This window comes from Oryzias melastigma, linkage group LG17, assembly GCF_002922805.2.
Source record: "Oryzias melastigma strain HK-1 linkage group LG17, ASM292280v2, whole genome shotgun sequence".
Taxonomy (NCBI): domain Eukaryota; kingdom Metazoa; phylum Chordata; class Actinopteri; order Beloniformes; family Adrianichthyidae; genus Oryzias; species Oryzias melastigma.
Window position 1 is genome coordinate 11,337,826 of NC_050528.1, and position 19,181 is coordinate 11,357,006.

General features: G+C 38.6%; 1 protein-coding gene across 2 annotated transcripts in view; it reads left to right on the forward strand.

Moving 5' to 3' along the window:
* Positions 1–19,181, forward strand: part of kcnab1b (potassium voltage-gated channel, shaker-related subfamily, beta member 1 b) — a 43,906-nt gene that overhangs the window by 826 nt on the left and 23,899 nt on the right. Inside the window, exons 1-3 of one of the 2 annotated variants that reach the window (XM_024274134.2) lie at positions 6,141–7,216; positions 7,799–7,848; positions 8,048–8,280. In XM_024274134.2, the coding sequence (XP_024129902.1) occupies positions 8,066–8,280 (215 nt within the window). In that variant the 5' untranslated portion in view covers positions 6,141–7,216; positions 7,799–7,848; positions 8,048–8,065. Of the gene's footprint in view, positions 1–6,140; positions 7,217–7,798; positions 8,281–19,181 lie in introns of those variants that run through there. The other variant, XM_024274132.2, reaches the window with a different exon arrangement.

Sequence of the window (19,181 nt, forward strand, 5' to 3'; positions counted from 1 at the left end):
GAAATTGTGACTAAGAAAAGTCTATGGTGAAAAGATAAAGTGGCCGAATCTTTACTTGAGCTTCTCCTCTGCAAGATTTACCTTAATTTTTTTAACTTTTAACTCTAAAACTTTGTTTTTTTAATTATATAGGAAAGTTCAAATTGAAAATGTAGTTTATGAGAGCTTTTATTGTCACATTTAACAGAATTAAAACATATTTGTGCAAAAATACTAAAGATACATTCATTTTTAGGATTCATGGATTCTTTTTTAAGGCAGACATATAAGCTTAAACACTAACATGTTATTATTATTATTATTATTTGTAATTGGCAGTTAAATTAACAGCATTTAGTACATTTTTTGCCCCATCTACCAACAATTCCTCAGACAAAAAAATGTTCATGAATCCACATTAAATGTCTGAAAAGCAAATCTTTGAGTTCACAATAATGACATTTTTGAGTATCATCAGTTCCAGAATATCTCCAAGTTCTACTCTGTTAAGTCAGCTGATCAGATCTGAAGAATTTTGGCTAAATTTGCAAGACGGCCATTATTTTTTCCCCCTTTAGGTTCAGAACTTTGACAAAAAAAAAATACTTTTTAAGAGCTTTCATTGCCACATTCATCAGCAATAAAACACGTTTGTGCTCAGAATTAAGACACAAACACCAGAGAAACATTTGTTTTGACATGTTATGGATTCATGTAATTTTGTTAGGACAGTTTCATTAATATATATGCTTTAGCACCGACACATGGTTATTTATTTAATTACATTTTTAGATATTTTATAATCTGCTGCTAAATTAACAACATTTTATTTTAGATTTAAAATGATTTAGCCTCGTTTTTTGCCAAAATTAAACATACTTGCCATTAAACATATGAAATAGAGATCTTTGAGTTCACAATCTTGACATTTTTTATCACATTTCTTGGGGTTCCAGAAAATCTTTGAGTTCTACTCTGCTAAATCATCTGATTGAATCTGATCAATTTTGACAAAATGAGTCGGTTCCAGTGCTCCTTCATGTCAAATTAAAAGCAGGGGAATTTAATACACTTTACTTGTATTAATTTCTATTTTAATACATTTTTTTGCCTTCTTTTTCAATAAACTCATCTGTAGTTTTACTTCGTTAAAATATGAGCACATGCTGACAAAAATAATAACTTATTCTTACAATATATAATTTTTTTAGTTTTACTGCTTTCTAAAAGTGCAAATATTATAAATTTGACGAATATATATTAAACTTTATTGTTTAAAAGCACTTTTACTGCTTTCTATGAAAAAACCTTAAACAAGCTGAAAAGTTTAGTTTTCTGTAGCTTCAATCTATTTTTGGAAAATTTTATTGATAATTCATGAAATTATTATTGTTATTCATTAAAAAAAAACTTGCATTTGATCTGATCCGAACCGGATTACAAACATTTTTACAAAGTAATAAAATGAGGTAACTAGGATGGGATTATAAAAGTTATAATAATATAATAATAATCTTTATTTACATAGCACCTTTTGAATTAAAAATCACAAATTGCTTCACAGTAAAACACAGAGTAAAACACAAAATAAAACACAAGTTCGCTTCTTCCTACTATATTTAATGAATCAAATGTGAAAAAATTTGCCTTTTACGTTGTTTTTTTATTTTCTAATCAATGCATTTCATTATTTCAGTAATGATTTGTTTTTTGTCCTATATTGTCCACAATCTATTCTTGAAATCAACCAATCAATCAAACTGAACTGTATTTGTGTGGCTCGTTTTTGTCCTTAAACTCTCTGTTTCAAAATGTGTTTTTTGATGATCCTTATCACACAATCATCTAACGCACTGAAGTGCATCACCCAGAGGGACCATTTAAGATCTGTTTAACCAGTTAAAGCTTCACAGATGGATTTGTAGTCGTTTTAGAGGCTGGCATTCTGCACTCTAACAAATAAAATCCTCCATCCTTTAATGTTCCGCCATGAAGCTGCAGTCCTGCTGGGCGAAAGCATGAGCGGCGCCAGGCAGGAGGCATCTGTTGAGGCCAACGCAGAGAGTGTCAGCATTTGACAAAGCCCCTTCAGGGGGTTCAAAGTGACAGACGGCAGTGATAGAAATGATTGTTTGGATGCCTTTCCTGTCAAATCTTCACCTGCTCCATCCCTCATTCAGCTGTTTTCATCTGTTTCTTGCACGTTTGCTTGCAGAAATGCAGGTTTAGGGGATGAAGAGAAAAGAAGTGAGAAAAATGAGGTAGTGCCACTGAAAACTATTTGGGAAGGTTTTCCAGCTTGTTACAGATCAGAAGGAGGTGAGAGGCGATAATGAAATCTCTGTTAGACACTAAACAGTCTATTGAGAGCGAGATTGTGCGGAGGGCTTACAGGGGCAGCAATGAAAACTGTGCAAAGTCATAGCTCAAGGAAATGATTGCTATTGATGCCATGGTGCGCCGTCGGGCCTCACGGACAGATGTTGTGCCTGCTGGAATCCAGAATTAGGTTCCCGTAATGGGATTTTCTGTCAGTGCATCATCAAAGCGTCTCATCACATGTGCACGCGCACTTTAGCAACATTTTTAAGAACTCTATTAGAGGCTCTTAGAGGAGCAATTAAAGCAAAGTGGGCTGCCTCAGGGCAACTCTGTTATCAACCGCTGGGGATTCCAGCCGAGGATCTCGCTCTGACGCTTCAGACTGGCACATTTTGAAATGGGATCAACAGAGAGAAAATGAAAGCTTTGGAAGTGCTTGTGCAGGCGTTAGACGTGTGTTTGTTATCTAACTTACCTCTCAGGAGTGTTCAGGAGTTGCATGGATGGGCCAAAATCAGGGGTTGCTTTTGGAAAAGATGCAGCTGATGCGACTTCTTAGAGTTTGTTGTGAAATTGAAATTCATATACTGTACGAAAGCCAGATATCTGTACCCAGGGATTTGGACAGGAAAAAACAGAGGCTCAGAAGGGATTCTACTGTAACAACACTTTTGATTGTATATCTGAAATAATTCATCCTTATGTCTGCAAATTGACCAATACGTGTGCAAGAAGAAGAGGATTCACATGTTTACAACAAAAATGGAAAAAATGTCAGTATTTTTTACAGAAAAAAAAACTGTAAAATCAGGACAGTTAGTGACTATACTCATGAAAAAAGAAAATTGACACTTTAATTAACTGGCAACTTCCTTAAAGTCATAAATGTTAAAAAATGTTGTTATTAAGTTAAATCCTGGCAACCTAAGAAATAAATGTACGTCTTTGTTAATTTTGTAGACTGACATTGTATTTTTTATGGGATAATTTGGTGTTTCTACAGTAAAATTATGGCACAGCTTTCAACAAAAAACTGTGAAAATTAACTATAGAAATTATTATAACCTAATATGATTAAAAAAAAAGTTACGCAGGATATTTGACAGTAAAATTCTGGCAACCTCTGCTGCCAGTTTTTGCTGTAGAAATTAATGTATGTCTGCTAATTTTTCAGTGTTACACTGTATTTTTCAAGGGTTAATGTATTGCTATTAACGGTAAAAATTAGAAATATTACCCAGAAAGAACTGTAAAAAAAATTGTTTGCAAGTGCTGAATTTATTCAAGTGTTGCCTCTCACTGTTCAGATTTTGATTATTTTAATCCTTAATTTCCTGATAATTGATTTTTTTCTTTTCATTGCAATTAGAAATTCTACTCCAATCATCTTTTAAATTATTTAAAAAGTCTTTTTTTATTATGATTATGCCATTTTGGTAGAGCTTGGGGGATCGATCCAAAATATCAATATCTCAACTTGGTATCGGATCGATATCAGCCCGCAGATATCGATATTTCCTCTCTTGTTTGTAACTTTTCTATATCTGCAAAAAGGACCCAGCTTTTAATAAATTATTTTCCAATTATTTGAAAATATTGTCCTAATTCTTTTTTATGTTTTTCAAATATAAAAAAAAACAGAGACCTACAAAAAATCATTTGCTGCCATTAAAAACAATTGAGATTTTCAGGTTTATGTCACATCCACAACAATTACAAAAAATATCGAAATTAGTATCGATATCTCGACATTGACCCTAATTTTTAGCTACATTTTTTTTTAAAGTTGTTTTCTTGAACATAGTTTCTGCAGAATGGCAGTAGTTCAATTGAAATTTACCTCTGAGTTGTGGATGGGAGTGTTGATGAGAAGCAACCCCGACCCCTCTCCCCTTCCAGCTGCTGAAAGCTTGAAGCAGCATATTTTCTACATTACAAATATGCTCTTTTTCAAATTGAATTTTTTTATCTACTCCTGATTCACTACAATTTGAATAAAGAAATACTCAGAAATGCAACTTTGTGCTCAATTTTTTTTATATTTGTCCTCTAACATGAGAAAAATTCCATGTTAAAACACCAAAAATATGATTTCAATTCATTTTAATGTATAATTTAAGACATTTTACTTTTTTGTAATTTTTGAAAAGCACAGAATCTAAAAATATATCTAAAAAAATAAATACATAAAAAAATAATATTGAAGTAAGTAAAGATGCAATACCGTTATGGGCCACTAGGGCCAAATGTGGATAAGTCAAAGAAGCTCCATCANNNAATTAAAAAAAAAAAAAAAAAGAAAGAAACAATTTGAGCACTGAAGCATACTAACACATTCTGGGGAGTCCCCACATTTAAAAACAAATCTGCATAGTGAACGTCATTAAACAGAAAAAGAGCCCTCCCTGATCTAATTTCAAACGCCTCTCCTCTCAAATGTAAACACAGTGATCTAAATAAAGCTGTGTGGGCCTCGAGGTGTGTGGAAGCTCGATCAACCATGAAAGCTAGCATTGTCACATTCCTGCTACATGGGGTGGAAAGTAAGGTGCAGCTCTGCTCAGTGGGTTTTATGCTTTGTTACACTGTGTCAGAGTGACTGACCCGCACGTACAGCTGCTCGGAAAAGTCGGCGTAGATTATGTTTGAAAAGGCTAAGTGAGCAGGGATGTTGTACATTCACAACTGAACATGTGCTGAATTCATGTCTGGAGTGAATGCTTGTTTTTTTAAGAAAATATATGAGTTTATTGTGACAAAATACAATATAAAGTAGCCAGTTGACCAGACCCTGACATCCTTTCTGAGGTAGTTCCTTTAAAGACTTACTTCAATGAAAATCATGATTTTGGTTTATGCAGCATTTTTCTCTGAGCATTTTTTTTATTCAAATCATTGTGAATCAGGAGCAGATGAAAAAATGCCATTTGTAAAAGCTTGTAGCTGTGATGCATCCACTTGCAGACAAATAGATCCGTACGTCTTTGTTTTCCTCATCCGAGCTTGTTCAAAACTCTAATATTGCTCGCCATTTTTGTTGCATATTGCGGTTGTGGGGTGCTTTAAGCTAGCGGGAGAGAGTGTAAACAAAGGGATGATGGGAAATGAGGGCAGGCTTACTCCACTCTACTGCTACTCTGAAGACAGTATCTCATAGAAAACTACACAGATTTCTGATTTTGACTAAAAACAGCTTCTTAAGACCTGGCGTCTACATATGTGCACACAGCATTTTAGGTTCTAACTCCACAGTAGTTAATTCTACTTATCTGGGGCCTCATTACTACATCTGTGGACACTTACACAAGTGGTGTCAAAAGAGTTCAGCACACGACAAATAAAGACAGAGAACACGAGAAAATTCAGTCGACAAGGTAAGAAACCCAAACAGATTTCACCGCTTATTCTTGTTTAGAGATGCATAATAATATTGTAACTTTGACATGAAATGCAAATTTGATCAAAATAAGTACATGTAAAAATCTAGTGAGCGGCTAAACACGATGAACAAATGCTATTAAGCTAGCTAGCATAAATGCACCCAGGTGTACATTAGCTTACAGCTAATTCTCAAGAAGCTAAAATGCTAATGCAGGGGTGTCAAACTCAATCGCACAGGGGGCCAAAATCCATAACACTCCTTCGGTCGCGGGCCTAACAAGACAAACATTTAAACTAAAATTTTAAAACTTTAAAAATGTAACTTTTTAACATAATTATAAATAAAAACTATGACTAAATTAGTTTAAGTTTAAATATCTTTCAATATCTTACTATCCATAAGCACAAGATAGCATTGGGCCATTTAATAACAATAAAATAAAATGATCTGGAGGACTTTGATATGTGTGAGCTAATGCAATATATTGATTTGATGAAAATTATTCCTGATTGCTCTAATGGCTTGTCACTGTGACTGGGGACCTATCAACACATCAATAGATAAGTTTTACCTTTTTTTTTAGTTTTGTTTTTTTTGGCGCCTATGTATTGATGTCCTGTTTCTGATGACCAAAAATGAGGATGCATTGGTGCAAAGCCCTGAGATATGCTGGCATCACTGACAGATTCTTGAAACTGAGGCAACCAGCAAAAAAAAACCTGTGTTCAGTGTGGAAATAAACCGTTTTATATTCACAATAGTGACTTTATTGTGTTTTATAGAGATTCCGACCTTATGTGTACATATTTTTTTCTCTAAAATTACATAATTTAAAAAAAATACACTTAGTTTTTATACTAAACAGGTTTGAATAAGTTGGAATAACTAAACTAATTAAAAAAGGCATGTCAAATGACAGCTCGAGTCCTATAATCATAATTAAAAGACCACTGGGACTGCTTTTAAAATATATCAAACGATGATCAGAGTGGGACTTTAAGTACTAAACACACACACATAAATTAAGTCGCATCCTCGCATCTCCATTCAGAATATGACTCTCTCCCCTCCTCTCTCTGTGTGTGGCGCCATGGAGAAAAGCACTGCAGTTCTTTCGGGCTCTCAGTCAGAGCCAGTCGCCTATACGCACATGCTCTCCCCCTCACTCAGCGACTGCTGTACTCTCTTCGCTCAACACATGCTGCTCCTCGCCTCCTCGCTGCATCTGTTCTCCTCTCCCTGAAGTGAGATACCATGCATCCTCCTCTCTCCTTCTCCTCTCTGCATGTCTGTTCCAGGTTCCCCACATCAAACAGATCCGTTTCACTGCAAAGCCGGGGACCCCAGCAAGCTCGGTGTCTCCCGTGAGGACTTTGGAGACGGGACAAGATTCTCTGCTGGGCTGGAGGACAGCTGTGGGATGCAGACCTTCAAGAGACCTCTGCGTAACACCGTTTGATCCCTCTTAAAGTTGAACGGGAGCACACATCAGTACATCCTGCTTCGTCTGTCTGATCTCTGGCAACTCACTGTGTAAGAGCACTTGTATCAGTTTTTAATGTGTGTGTGTGCATGTGGATGGAGGCTAATGCAGCTGTTTGGCAGAAAACATCTGGACGTGCAGAGTTTTTTGTCCGCAAGGATTTGTGCTTCTGTGAAAGCATGACCTTCTTCCTGAGATGTACGAGTGCACGTGTTTTTGATGATGTGCATGTGCCGCGCGGTGTGACGGTGCACTCAAATGCTCCACATTTTGGATGTATTACAAAAAATACTTAGCTGCAGTCGGAGGGCAAGAAAGACTTCCTTTACACCCACAGTTCCAGGAAACCCCCTCGAAAAAATAAAAAGTAAGATCCTTCAGAGATAAGAGGGGCATCAAATTTTAGCTAAAAAATGAGGAAGGGGCAAATTAGTACAGACAAAAACAGCAGTGTAGCTAAAAAGACGAAACTGGGCCAAACAGATCTCATTTGTGGTGTTGAAGGAGCTTAAAGATGAGGTTCTAACTGGGGAAATTGACACGCATAATAAAAGCTTTTCTTTTCTTAACAACTCCTTCTGACTTGTTTTGATATTTCTCTCTTCATCTCTTTCTTATCTCATATTTTTTAGATACAGTCTGCCTGTCCAGGACAGATAATTCCAAGCGGGACGTTGCACAGGTTGGAAATCCTATCCTGAGACAGAAAATAATAACAATGCCATGATCCCATCCCTCCCATTCAGCTGCTTTATTCTGCACCGGCCTGGATTTCTGACTTACAAATAAAAGCAAAGCCCGTCTCAAAGCTGCAAGGACAGAAAGGAGAGACACTTTAAGGACCTCTTCTTTTTCTTTCTTTTTTTTTGTGGTTGAACAAGTGGCCTTTGCCAGCAACAATGCAGGTGTCCTTTGCCTGCACGGACCATGGGCTGAAAGCCCCTCGTAACGGCGAGCACAGCAAGCAAAACGCCACCAGCCCCAACACCACCAGTCATGCCCGGGCTCGCTTCCGCACAGTGGCGCTGATTGCACGCAGCCTGGGCTCCTTCACCCACCGGTACCACCACAACCTGAAGGAGTCAACCGCCAAGCAGACGGGAATGAAGTACAGGTATGCAAACTGATGAGGAGTTTGTTAGAATGAACGGGGAAAGACGGAGAAACAGGAGAGACCTGCTGGTGCTGCAGACTAACAGAGTGAAAAAACAAGCATAGCTATATAACAAGAGTCAAATGGTAGAAAAGATTATATGAGCAGTGACAGGTGATGAGTGGGATGGTACTACGGATCTGTGAAAACAAAAACAGTGGTTTGCTCTTGCACAGATTTATGGTGATACAATCAAAAGAATTAATAAAACACACATTGAAGTGTTAAATTCTAGTTATTTAAACAATAGAAATCAGTGAAAAGTAATCTAATAATAAATGGCAATTGTAAAAAAGCTAAAACTATTTTGACCCCAAATTGACCCCAAAAAAGAGATCCTAACACTTATTACTCAGCTCTTTAATCAACTTTTTTTAACAGATTTTTACCAAAAATAAGATTTCAGACATGTCTTATTTAGTTTACAAAAACAAAATTTATTTCACCGTGCAGAAAGTCCTCAATCTACTGTTTTTAAGGTGAGATTAAATTGATACCAAGCAGGAAATATATGCTAGACAACAAGGAATTTATTTAGAAAAATACATCAAAATGAGAAAAAGAAACAATATTTCAACATTTTTTTTGCTCAAAGGGTTTTAAAATGTTTTTTACTTATCATATCCCATATATTAAAGCAAACAAGCCATAAAATGTAAAAATCAAAGCAGAACTTATAGTAACTTTGTGTTTGTATTTTAAAAAGAAAATAAGTATTTCAAATAAAATCCTCTAAAAGTCTCTGGTCATTCCGTACACACTTCTTGATAGCTGGACATAATCCCACCGTACATTCTGGAAAGTGTGACAGTCAAGCTGTGGCGTGCGGGCGGTGAGGCTCTCCATGTGTGTCTGTGTGGGAGTAGAAACGAGGCCGGGCCAAGCAAACAATGCTCTCTTATCTGTGTGAGTGGGCTCTCCATGCAGACCACAGGAGTGAAACAGTAGCTTTCACCTCGCCCTGTTAATCACTGGAGAGGATGACATCACCGTTACCCTGCTAGGGTCAAAACAGACACTGATGAAGGGTCATTACAGAAGGCATAAAAAAAGCAATAAAGAGGAAAAACGAAAACACACAATTAGAAAAAAGTGGAAGGGACAATGGGGCAAATGGGTCAATTCGCCCAGAGAAGATGGTTAGCAGAAGAAATGGATGTGAGGAAGCTAAATTGTTGGAAGAGTCTTCATGTCACCGAATTTTAAAATCGTTTCCATAACAACATTGAAATGAAAAGTCAGGCTGTCACACTTCACAAGCTGGTGTTTCCTATCAAATGAAACAGTCAAGAATAAAGTTGTCGTACATTAAAAATGGAATCTAAAGGTCAAAAACGAAATTTTTGAATTCTCAACACTTCTTACACAAGACTTTTGGTACCAATAAATTACAGACTATAAGTTCAGCAGGCTACAGGAAGGTGGTAGAGCACTCACTGCAAGAATTTTTTTCAACATCCGGTGACATTTCTAATTGTGTCTGCCATGCTGCTTTGAAAGAGTAATATGCTAACAAGTTAAAAAACTAAGGACAAATCCAAATTCTTCTCCATCCCTACCCCTCCAATTGTTAGGGCATCTGCAGGTGTTTGAAATAGTCTTTTTTAAAGGCTAACCCTCGTGGCGGAGGGATGCAGAGCCCTCCGCCATGAAGGAAAAACACTTTTCTTCACATGGGTGTGCTTGAAGCACAAAAGTTTAAATTTAAATGTAAGTAATGACTCTTTGTTTTAGTATGATTAATCATATTTATAAAACTGATGTCTTGTATTTTCCTAGCGCTGGAAGCTAGGCGCTAACGTAGCCCACTGGCAAATGATGATGTCATTGAGTGGGAGTGTCGTCTGAATTTGAAGAGACCCTAATCCCTAACTACTAACAAACAATATAGTGGGGGACTCCCTAGTGCCCTGGATTTTAAAAGCAATTCGGACACAATGCTCACCACTTTTTCTTTCTATCATTATTCTAAATGGCAGATATGATAAAATTGATTTCACAAAGTAAAAATTAAATAAATACAAATATTTAACGACGTTTATTTGTGACTCCACTATGTTCTGATGATGAAAATGTTGATGGTTTATTAAAAATGACATTTAAACACGCTTCTTTCGCAAAAATTATTCAACCACAATGCACTGTGGTCTATATTCGCTTATATAATGAGCATCTATGTATGCTAGCTTTTCACAAAGACTACAAAATGGCGAACGCACTATGTAGTGAATAGAGAAGGAATTTGGACATAACTTATTTCTTCACAACTCTCCAGTTGGAGGGCTAAGGCCGAATCCGAAATTCTTCCACTACCCCCCCGGCTTCTCCCTTCCCCTACATTTAGCCCTCCAAATGGAGAGTTATTGAAAAATAGTGTCTTCCAATTTAAACTTTACTCCTACTGGACGACCTCATCAATGTTCACCAGTCAGATACGTTAGCGCGGAGCTACTAGCGCTCGGAAAATACATAACATTATCAGTTTTATACCTTTAAGAAGGTCATGCTACAACTAAAAGTTGTCACTTTTACATGTAAACGTCTGTGTTTCATAGCGCATCCACGTGGAGAAATGCGCTTCTCCTCCACAGCACAGGGCGACATGGTTAGCCCTTAAAAACGCTATTTTGGACACCCCTTTCCCTTCAAATAGCCCTTCAGTTGGAGGGGAAGTTAGTTCGGCTCAAGAGTTTCTTTGGCTTTAGAAAACTGCAGTTTTTTATGTTTCCCCCAAAACGTACTGGGTAGCAGTGGATGCAGTTTGTTTTATTAAGACTGAGAGAAAGAAGTGTTTCTTTTCAGAGCGTGTTTCAACTGGCCAAAACTGAAAGCACTTTGAGTTTTTTTTTTTGCGTAAATAAAAAGTACAAAATGTGTGAAAAATGTATTTTGCTTAATTGCATTTAACATATATTTCAGATTGTTAAAAAAAAAGATGTTCTATAGCCAATCAGAAGAGACCTGAACTGAACTTGAGAGGAGCTTCTAAAAAGCTTTTTTTTTATTAACACAAAAAGTGATGCGTTAATAACAATAACCACTGTCAAAGCCCGCAGAGCACAATAACTTTGTTTTAGGCGTTCAAAAAATATCCGACTTTCACCTCAGAGGAGCAAATATTTGACAGTATTTCATCCTTTGTGTCTCCAACCCGCGATTCAAAGCTTTTAAAGTACATTCTGTTGCTCTTGAACGATATCTGACGGGGATTCTCTTCTTTTTGATGCAAAGCCAAGTCTGCAGCTAAACCTGGGTTACACCGAATCCTTTAAGTTTTCTTCAAGTGATACCAAATCCAGCAGAGATTTTCCTCAAAGACAGAGGTGAATGTAGTTGTGGGCGTACGGGCTGGCACGTAGCATTAAGTCCTCGAGTGCCTGCATTTGCATTTGATGTGCCTGGCATTTAGGTTCCACACTGGGAACATCTGAAGGCGTTGCAAGTTGAAGCAGAAGAAGTGGAAAGCACAGCAAGCAAGCATAAACTAATAATATCACCACCCCCAGCATTTAAGTTGTCATGGCGATCCAATTTTAGTTTAGTTCTAATTGCAGTGTCCACTGGTTGCTACCTTACAAGGACATTTGAACTCGTCTTTATAATCTCAAAAAGCCCAATTACTGGCTAAAAATGTGAACTTAATGGGGTGGAAAGGAGAGACTCTCTTTTTTTTATATTTGTGTATAGAATGGAACAAGCAGCTAAAATTATGCTTTATTTGCAAGACCGAAAAAAAAAAAAAAAGGTTGGTTCTGGTCAGAACAAGTCTTTTTGGACACATCTGAGTTGTTGTGCTTTCCCTCCCATTTGTTAGAGAGAAGGCGCCTCAGAGCAAAAGTCATTCTTGCATTCATGGATGAGTCTGCTGAGCCTCTGGTCAAATCTTTCTAATTAATTTCTATCTTTTTTGTCCCTTTAGCTTCTCCATTTAATAAAACCATGAACTGTTAGACCTCAGCAAAAAAAAAAAAACTCTGGATGAAGTGAGTTTTACTAAGCACCATCATATCTCTCAGGATACCCCACTCATCAATTGTTTTTTTCTGGAGTAATCTGATTTAAATCTGTATTATGTCACTCATTTGCATAATAATCTTGTCATAAAGGTAATTTAAAATAAGTTGCACTGTCAAGGACAATTTCAGTGCATCCCACATTAGATTCTTTGCAGATCTAAAGAAACAAGTAAACAAGAAATTTGCATTTTTCTTTGAGTAACGACTCATTTACTAAATTTAGGTAATTTATATGGCCCTCTGGGATACTAAAGTGTGCACGTTTACCAGCATTTCTGACCACAGAAAGGCTACACACTCTGCTGCTGTGCATTTTCCTTTGTTGCTCTCTTGATGTTTTTGTTTTTCGTTAGCGGGCGGATGCTTGTGTGTGGCTTTGCATGATTCATGCATGCATATAGAGGTTATCGCACCGCTTCTGCTCAGCATCAGCATGTTTGGCGGCGTGTTTCCTTTTGTCCCCCTCAGCCTTTAAGACAATAAATACAATTTATGTTCCATTTTGTATTCTGAAACTATTAACTTTGGTGCTTGCCTAAGCTGCTTGCTGTGATGTGTGGATCTAATAATGTGAGCCAGGCTGTTGCACAACAAGAGCCCTGCGGCATGGAGCTCCACTCTGCCTTAAAGACCACCCGAGCCCCCGAGGATGAGCAGCAAACAATCCCTCAGCACAAAAGTCAGAAAGTTACACAAACTTAGCACATTTTAATTAAAGGTCACAAGGAAAATTGTTTTCTCAGAGCATAATAGTTTATTTAAAGCGCTGCCTTGCAATTGCAATTCTCGCCTTTTCTCCTTAATCAGCCTCCAAACAGGCTCTAAGCAGATAGATAATTGGGGGTGATAAAACAGGGAGACAGTCTCTCAGTTTGTGCCTAATCCAAGTTGAACTACTGCGAGATGCAAAATAATCCCCTCGAATTGAGGGAGGCAATAATCCAACAGAGGAAAGACAAAGAATGAAGCATGTTTTATGCTTCTATAAATGACACCTATAGGTCTAAATAACTGGAGAGACAGCAAGTGTTACAAACAGCTTCTTTTGCAAATCAAATCTCGTGGGTCGCAACTCACGAGATTTGAATTGCGACCCACACCCGTGAGCTGTGACCCGCGGGCTGGCTCACCAAACTTCAATACATCTAGTCCCATAATATTATCTCATTGCTCTCAGTAGTGTGAGTTTTGTTGATGGAATGAGCGGATGTTTGGCCGGAAGGGCTCTGAGCACTGACTCCTGGCTGTGAGCAACGCGACTGAGAGCTACAGGATAGTATTATGGGACAAAATGAATCCACCCTGTCAAAAGGCGCCCTGATGCTCAATTTATGGCATAAAATTGCATCGAAGCTTTGGTTTGCGGGTCACGGCTCTCAAGATTTCTATGGAATGATTTTTGTGCCACCATATTGCAAGCAAATGTCATAGTTTTGAGCTAAAAAATTTTCTAAGTTTCAAACAAAATGTAAAGTTTTGCAAATAAAATATTTCATATTTGCTTTCAAAAACTTTTTTTTTTTGCACTTGAAACCATTTTCTTCTTGCAAAAAGTATTTTTGCGTTTGCAAACATTTTTTTCTGTAAAAATAATTTGTGAACAAACATTTTTAGATGCATAGTGCCTCATCTCGCTTTCGTCATATCTTTGGTTTTGCGTTCAACATTTTCTCTCAGCGTTACATTTGTGCCACCCCAAGCAGCCTGTTGATTGGTCTAGATTCTGTCCAATCAGGTGTCTCTGCCTGCATTGGCGACTGAGGCGGACTTTGGATTTTCTATCGGCGCTGTGTGATCTTCAACCATTCTGGCCCGTTTCTCTTTGAGCAGAACTCAGAAGGAACAAAAAAGCTCAAATATACAACAGGGTTCTGTTTTTATTCATGTTACTGTAGCGACCAGCGTGTTGTCTTCATCAGAAACAAACGTCTCAACATTGTATCTGTGCAGTTGCACGTTACATTACGATTATAAAGTGTATAAATGGACCATAGATTTTGACAGCTGCATGCAAATATTAAATATTTTATTTGCAACACTTTACATTTTGTTTGCAACTTAGAAAAATTAGATCTCCAAACTGTGAATTGCTCACAATATGGTGGCACAAAAATCACTCCATAGACTTCAGTTGTAACCCACGAGATTTGAGTCATGACCCATGAGATTTGAGTCGCCACCCACAAGATTTGAGTAGAAGCTCACGGGATTTGAGTCGTGCCCCACGAGACTTGAGTAGCAGCTCATGAGACTTCAGTAACGGTCCACGGAATTCGAGTCATGGCCAATAAGATTTGAGTCGAGGCTCACGAGACTTGAGTTGTGACCCAGGAGATTTGAGATTCGCAACCTACGAAACTTGAGTAGCAGCTCACAAAACTTGAGCGTCGACCTACGAGATTTGAGTCGTAACCGATGAAACTTGAGTCTCGACCCATGAGACTTGAGTCTCCACCCATGAGACTTGAGTCTCGACCCATGAGACTAGAGTCTCGACCCATGAAACTTGAATAGCAGCTCACAAAACTTGAGTCTCAACCCATGGGACTTGAGTCTCAACCCACGAGACTTGATTCGCAACCCACGAGACTTGATTCGCGACCCACAAGACTTGAGTCGCAACCCACGAGACTTGATTCGTGACCCACGAGACTTGACTGTCGTCACCTACGAGATTTGAGTCACAACCCACGAGACTTGAGTCTTGACCCACGAGACGTGACTGTCATCACCTACGAGATTTGAGTCACAACCCAAGAGACTTGAGTCTCGACCTACGAGACTTGAGTCTCAACTCATGAGACTTGAGTCTCAACCCACGAGAACTGATTCGCAACCCACGAGACTTGATTCGCGACCCACGAGACTTGAGTCACAACCCACGACACTTGATTCGGGACCCACAAGACTTGAGTCGCAACCCACGAGACTTGATTCACGACCCACGAGACTTGACTGTCATCACCTACAAGATTTGAGTCACAACACTCGAGACTTGCATCTCGCCCACCGAGACTTGAGTCTCAACTCATGAGACTTGAGTCTCAACCCACGAGAACTGATTCGCGACCCACGGGACTTGAGTCGCAACCCATGAGACTTGATTCGCGACCCACGAGACTTAACTCTCAACCCACGAGACTTGAGTAGCAGCTCACAAAACTTGAGTCTCGACCCAAGGGACTTGAGTCGCAACCCACGAGATTTGAGTCGTGACCCATGAAACCTGAGTCTCGACCCATGAGACTAGAGTCTCGGCCCACGAGACTTCATTCGTGACCCACGAGACTTGACTCTCAACCCATGAGACTTGAGTAGCAGCACACAAAACTTGAGTCTCGAACCACGAGACTTGAGTCGCAACTCATGAGACTTGAATCTCGACCCACGAGAACTGATTCGCAAGCCACGAGACTTGATTCACGATCCACAAGACTTAAGTTGCAACCCACAAGAATCTATTCGCGACCCACGAGACTTGAGTCGCAACCCACGAGACTTGATTTGCGACCCACGAGACTTGAGTCTCAACCCACGAGACTTGAGTAGCAGCTCACAAAACTTGAGTCTCGACCCAAGGGACTTGAGTCTCGACCCACGAGATTTGAGTCTTGACCCATGAAACTTGAGTTTCGGCCCACGAGACTTAACTCTCAACCCACGAGATTTGAGTCTTGACCCACAAGACTTGAGTCTTGACCCATGAAACTTGAGTCTCGACCCATGAGACTTGAGTTTCGGCCCACAAGACTTAACTCTCAACCCACGAGATTTGAGTCGCGACCCACGAGACTTGAGTCTTGACCCATGAAACTTGAGTCTCGACCCACGAGACTTGAGTTGCAACTCATGAGACTTGAGTAGCAGCTCACAAAACTTGAGTCGCGACCCACGAGATTTGAGTCACGACCCATGAAACTTGAGTCTCGACCCACGAAACCTGAGTCTCGACCCACGAGACTTGAGTTGCAACTCATGAGACTTGAGTCTCGACCCACGAGACCTGATTCGCAACCCACAAGACTTGATTAGTGACCCACGAGATTTGAGTTGCGACCCACGGGACTTGAGTCGCAGCTCAAGAGATTTCAGTCATCACACATGAGATTTGTGTCGTAGCTCACGAGATTTGAGTTGCGGCTCAAAGAAGTGAGTCAGGTGAGCCACTGGAAGTAGGTTGAAGCTGTTTGCTGCGCCAGCTGCTGCTTGAGAACCTCCTGTCCTGGTCAGTCAGCATGTGGAGAAAAGTATATTTTGAATGCTTTTTCTCACTTAAAAAAAAAAAGTACTAAAATTGAAGTATTTTTTCAGATTTGAACATATGTCTTTTAACTGATGGTAAAAAAGAACACTTTCTTCAATAATTAATTTTATTGTGAGACATTCTTGCAGCGTAAAAAATAGAAACATTTTGATTTTAAGCAGGTGGAACTTATTACAGTGTACACGTTAAGAGTCAGTGCATACAATGTGAAAAAAAATTCTGATTTTGAAACAAAATGATTAATTGTTGACTTTGGCTTCAGAAAAACAAAAGTAACACAGAAACACTTTGTTACTCACATGCTTAAGCACACTATGCAAAATTGTGCATGGAGCTGTTGGGAACTTGCTGTCAGATCCTATTTGTCAATAACAATGCTTTTTCTTTAGAGGGCGTTTGATCTGCTTAGACTTGAGGCTTAGACTAGCAGCTCTGCAAGCTTCAGTTTGTTGAACGCATCACACAGTCTGCATCACTTTGTCCTGTCCTCCTCCTAATCAGTTTCATATGTTTTCCAGGGAAAAGCCTTTGTTTTATCCTCAGACTTTGTTTTCCTTCAAAGTTGATTGCACAGACTGAATATACTCTCCATCATGGGGGTAACCAGAGACTTTTTTTTCTCTACTACATTGGCAATAAGAGTCTCTTCTCTCCTCGGATTATTTTGATAACAGGGTTACGGTTGGCATCAGAAGTGTGATAGGAACTGGGGAGGTATGTGCTGTGTAATTCCTCGCCCATCAAGTTGGTTTGTGTGGGCTTTTGTTGGCTCCAATAATCCCCTGTGAGTAAATAGTTTTAATTTCTACGTCCTAACTTTGGCAAAAGTATGATTATTTAACATTAATTTAACTAATCCCACATAAAGAAAACGCTTCAAATATTGTGCTTCCAACCTGAGAGCTAATAAAGAAATAATAAAGCGCAGCACATCAGCAAAATTATATTTCTGCTTGGTTTCATGTTTATGTTAAGCAATATAGGTTAGATCCGTCGAAAATAGAAGGACATAGAGAAGCAGCTTGCAGAATGCACATAAGTGGTGACACGTTTGTGTGTATTTGTGTGACTCATTTGTCATTTTCCTTCAAGGCTTCTTCCAGGCACCATCCATGCATGATGGTGCGAGCTGCACTCTGCGGTTTTCAAAGCTGTTTTTAATGCACGTTATCAACCCAGAAACTGTCTTTTTTTTCACATTTCTGTTTACCCTGAATGTGTAATATTCAAGGTACATCTATATTGCAGTAACAGTCCTTTTTTTCTGTATCCCACAAAAACAAAATCGTGCATTTCCTCTTCCACAAAAGCACCTTTTCATCGTCTTTTTAAGCTGCAGATTTTTCCAGGCACTTCCTGGAGGATTTGCTTCTATAGCATTGTGCCTTTGCTGGCACCTCCAAACCCCAGAGCTGCACAAAGCTGTTTATGGCGGGCGTTGCCTATAATGTGCAGGTGCAGAAAGCTGTTGCTCCAAAAAAAAAAGTAAAAGAAAAGGACAAAATGAGCTTTATGTTTTTCTTTTTGGCAGAACAACTCGTGTGCTTTGAAAGTCTGGCTCCGTTTATCTTTTGATCTATTGTAAAAGTGTCCCAGTGGTCTTTTAATTATGAATATAATTCAGCCAAAATAAAAGAAAAGATAACTGTTTTCCAGGGCATTATTTCTGCAAAGCAACCGGAGATCATCAGAAATTCACCTCTGAGTTGTGTGCTAGACTGTTGGTGCGGACTGAGCCTGCCTACATTTCCCATCACCCCTACGTTTACATGTTCTCCCCATAGATATAATATAGATGAGCTAACAGCCCTTTGAGCCAGATTCCAGTTCAAACGAGGAAAACAAAAACGAACATGGATGCAACTATTTGCAAGTGCAAGTGCAGAGCAGGGAGCTTGTGGTACGCCAATTGTAGATTTTTTGCAACAACTACAAGCTTTTTCAAAAATCTTTTTTTTTCGTAATTGTATTTGTTGTGCTCCGATCTTTTATTTGGGAGAAAATTGAGCTCAACAAAATGAAGAAATAGCAAGTTGTAAAATTAACAATATTTATAATCAAGTTTCAAATTCAACAATTGAGGTTATACAGAGAATTAGTTTACCTTTAGCACACTGGACCAAACCAATGTCTCTCTTAACCCTAAGACATTATCACCGGGTGATTTTAACCCAAGCAAATGTTGCATTTTTGCATTTTTCTGAGTGTCATAGGTTCCTGGGTAAAGTCTCACATGTCCCAGGAATTGGGTGGACCAAAAAAAAATTTTTTTTCTAGGAATTTCTTCTTCTCAAATTCCTAATTTTTGAAAGATTTTTAAGCATGTTTTTACAATCTTTCTATGTTTTTATATTCGATGTTGTTACACAGACCACAGTTGAAAATCAGAGAAAACTACTCTTATTTATCATGTGTTATCATATTTTAAACTATTTCTTATGAGAAATACTTTTTATTGAGTATATTATATTGGGTAAAAATTACCCACCAAAAGTGTAACTTTTTATAGCAAAAGTGTTCCGGGGATTAAGGAACAGACACGTAGTGGCCTTGAATGAAAAAATAAAAACTGCTTTTGTCCT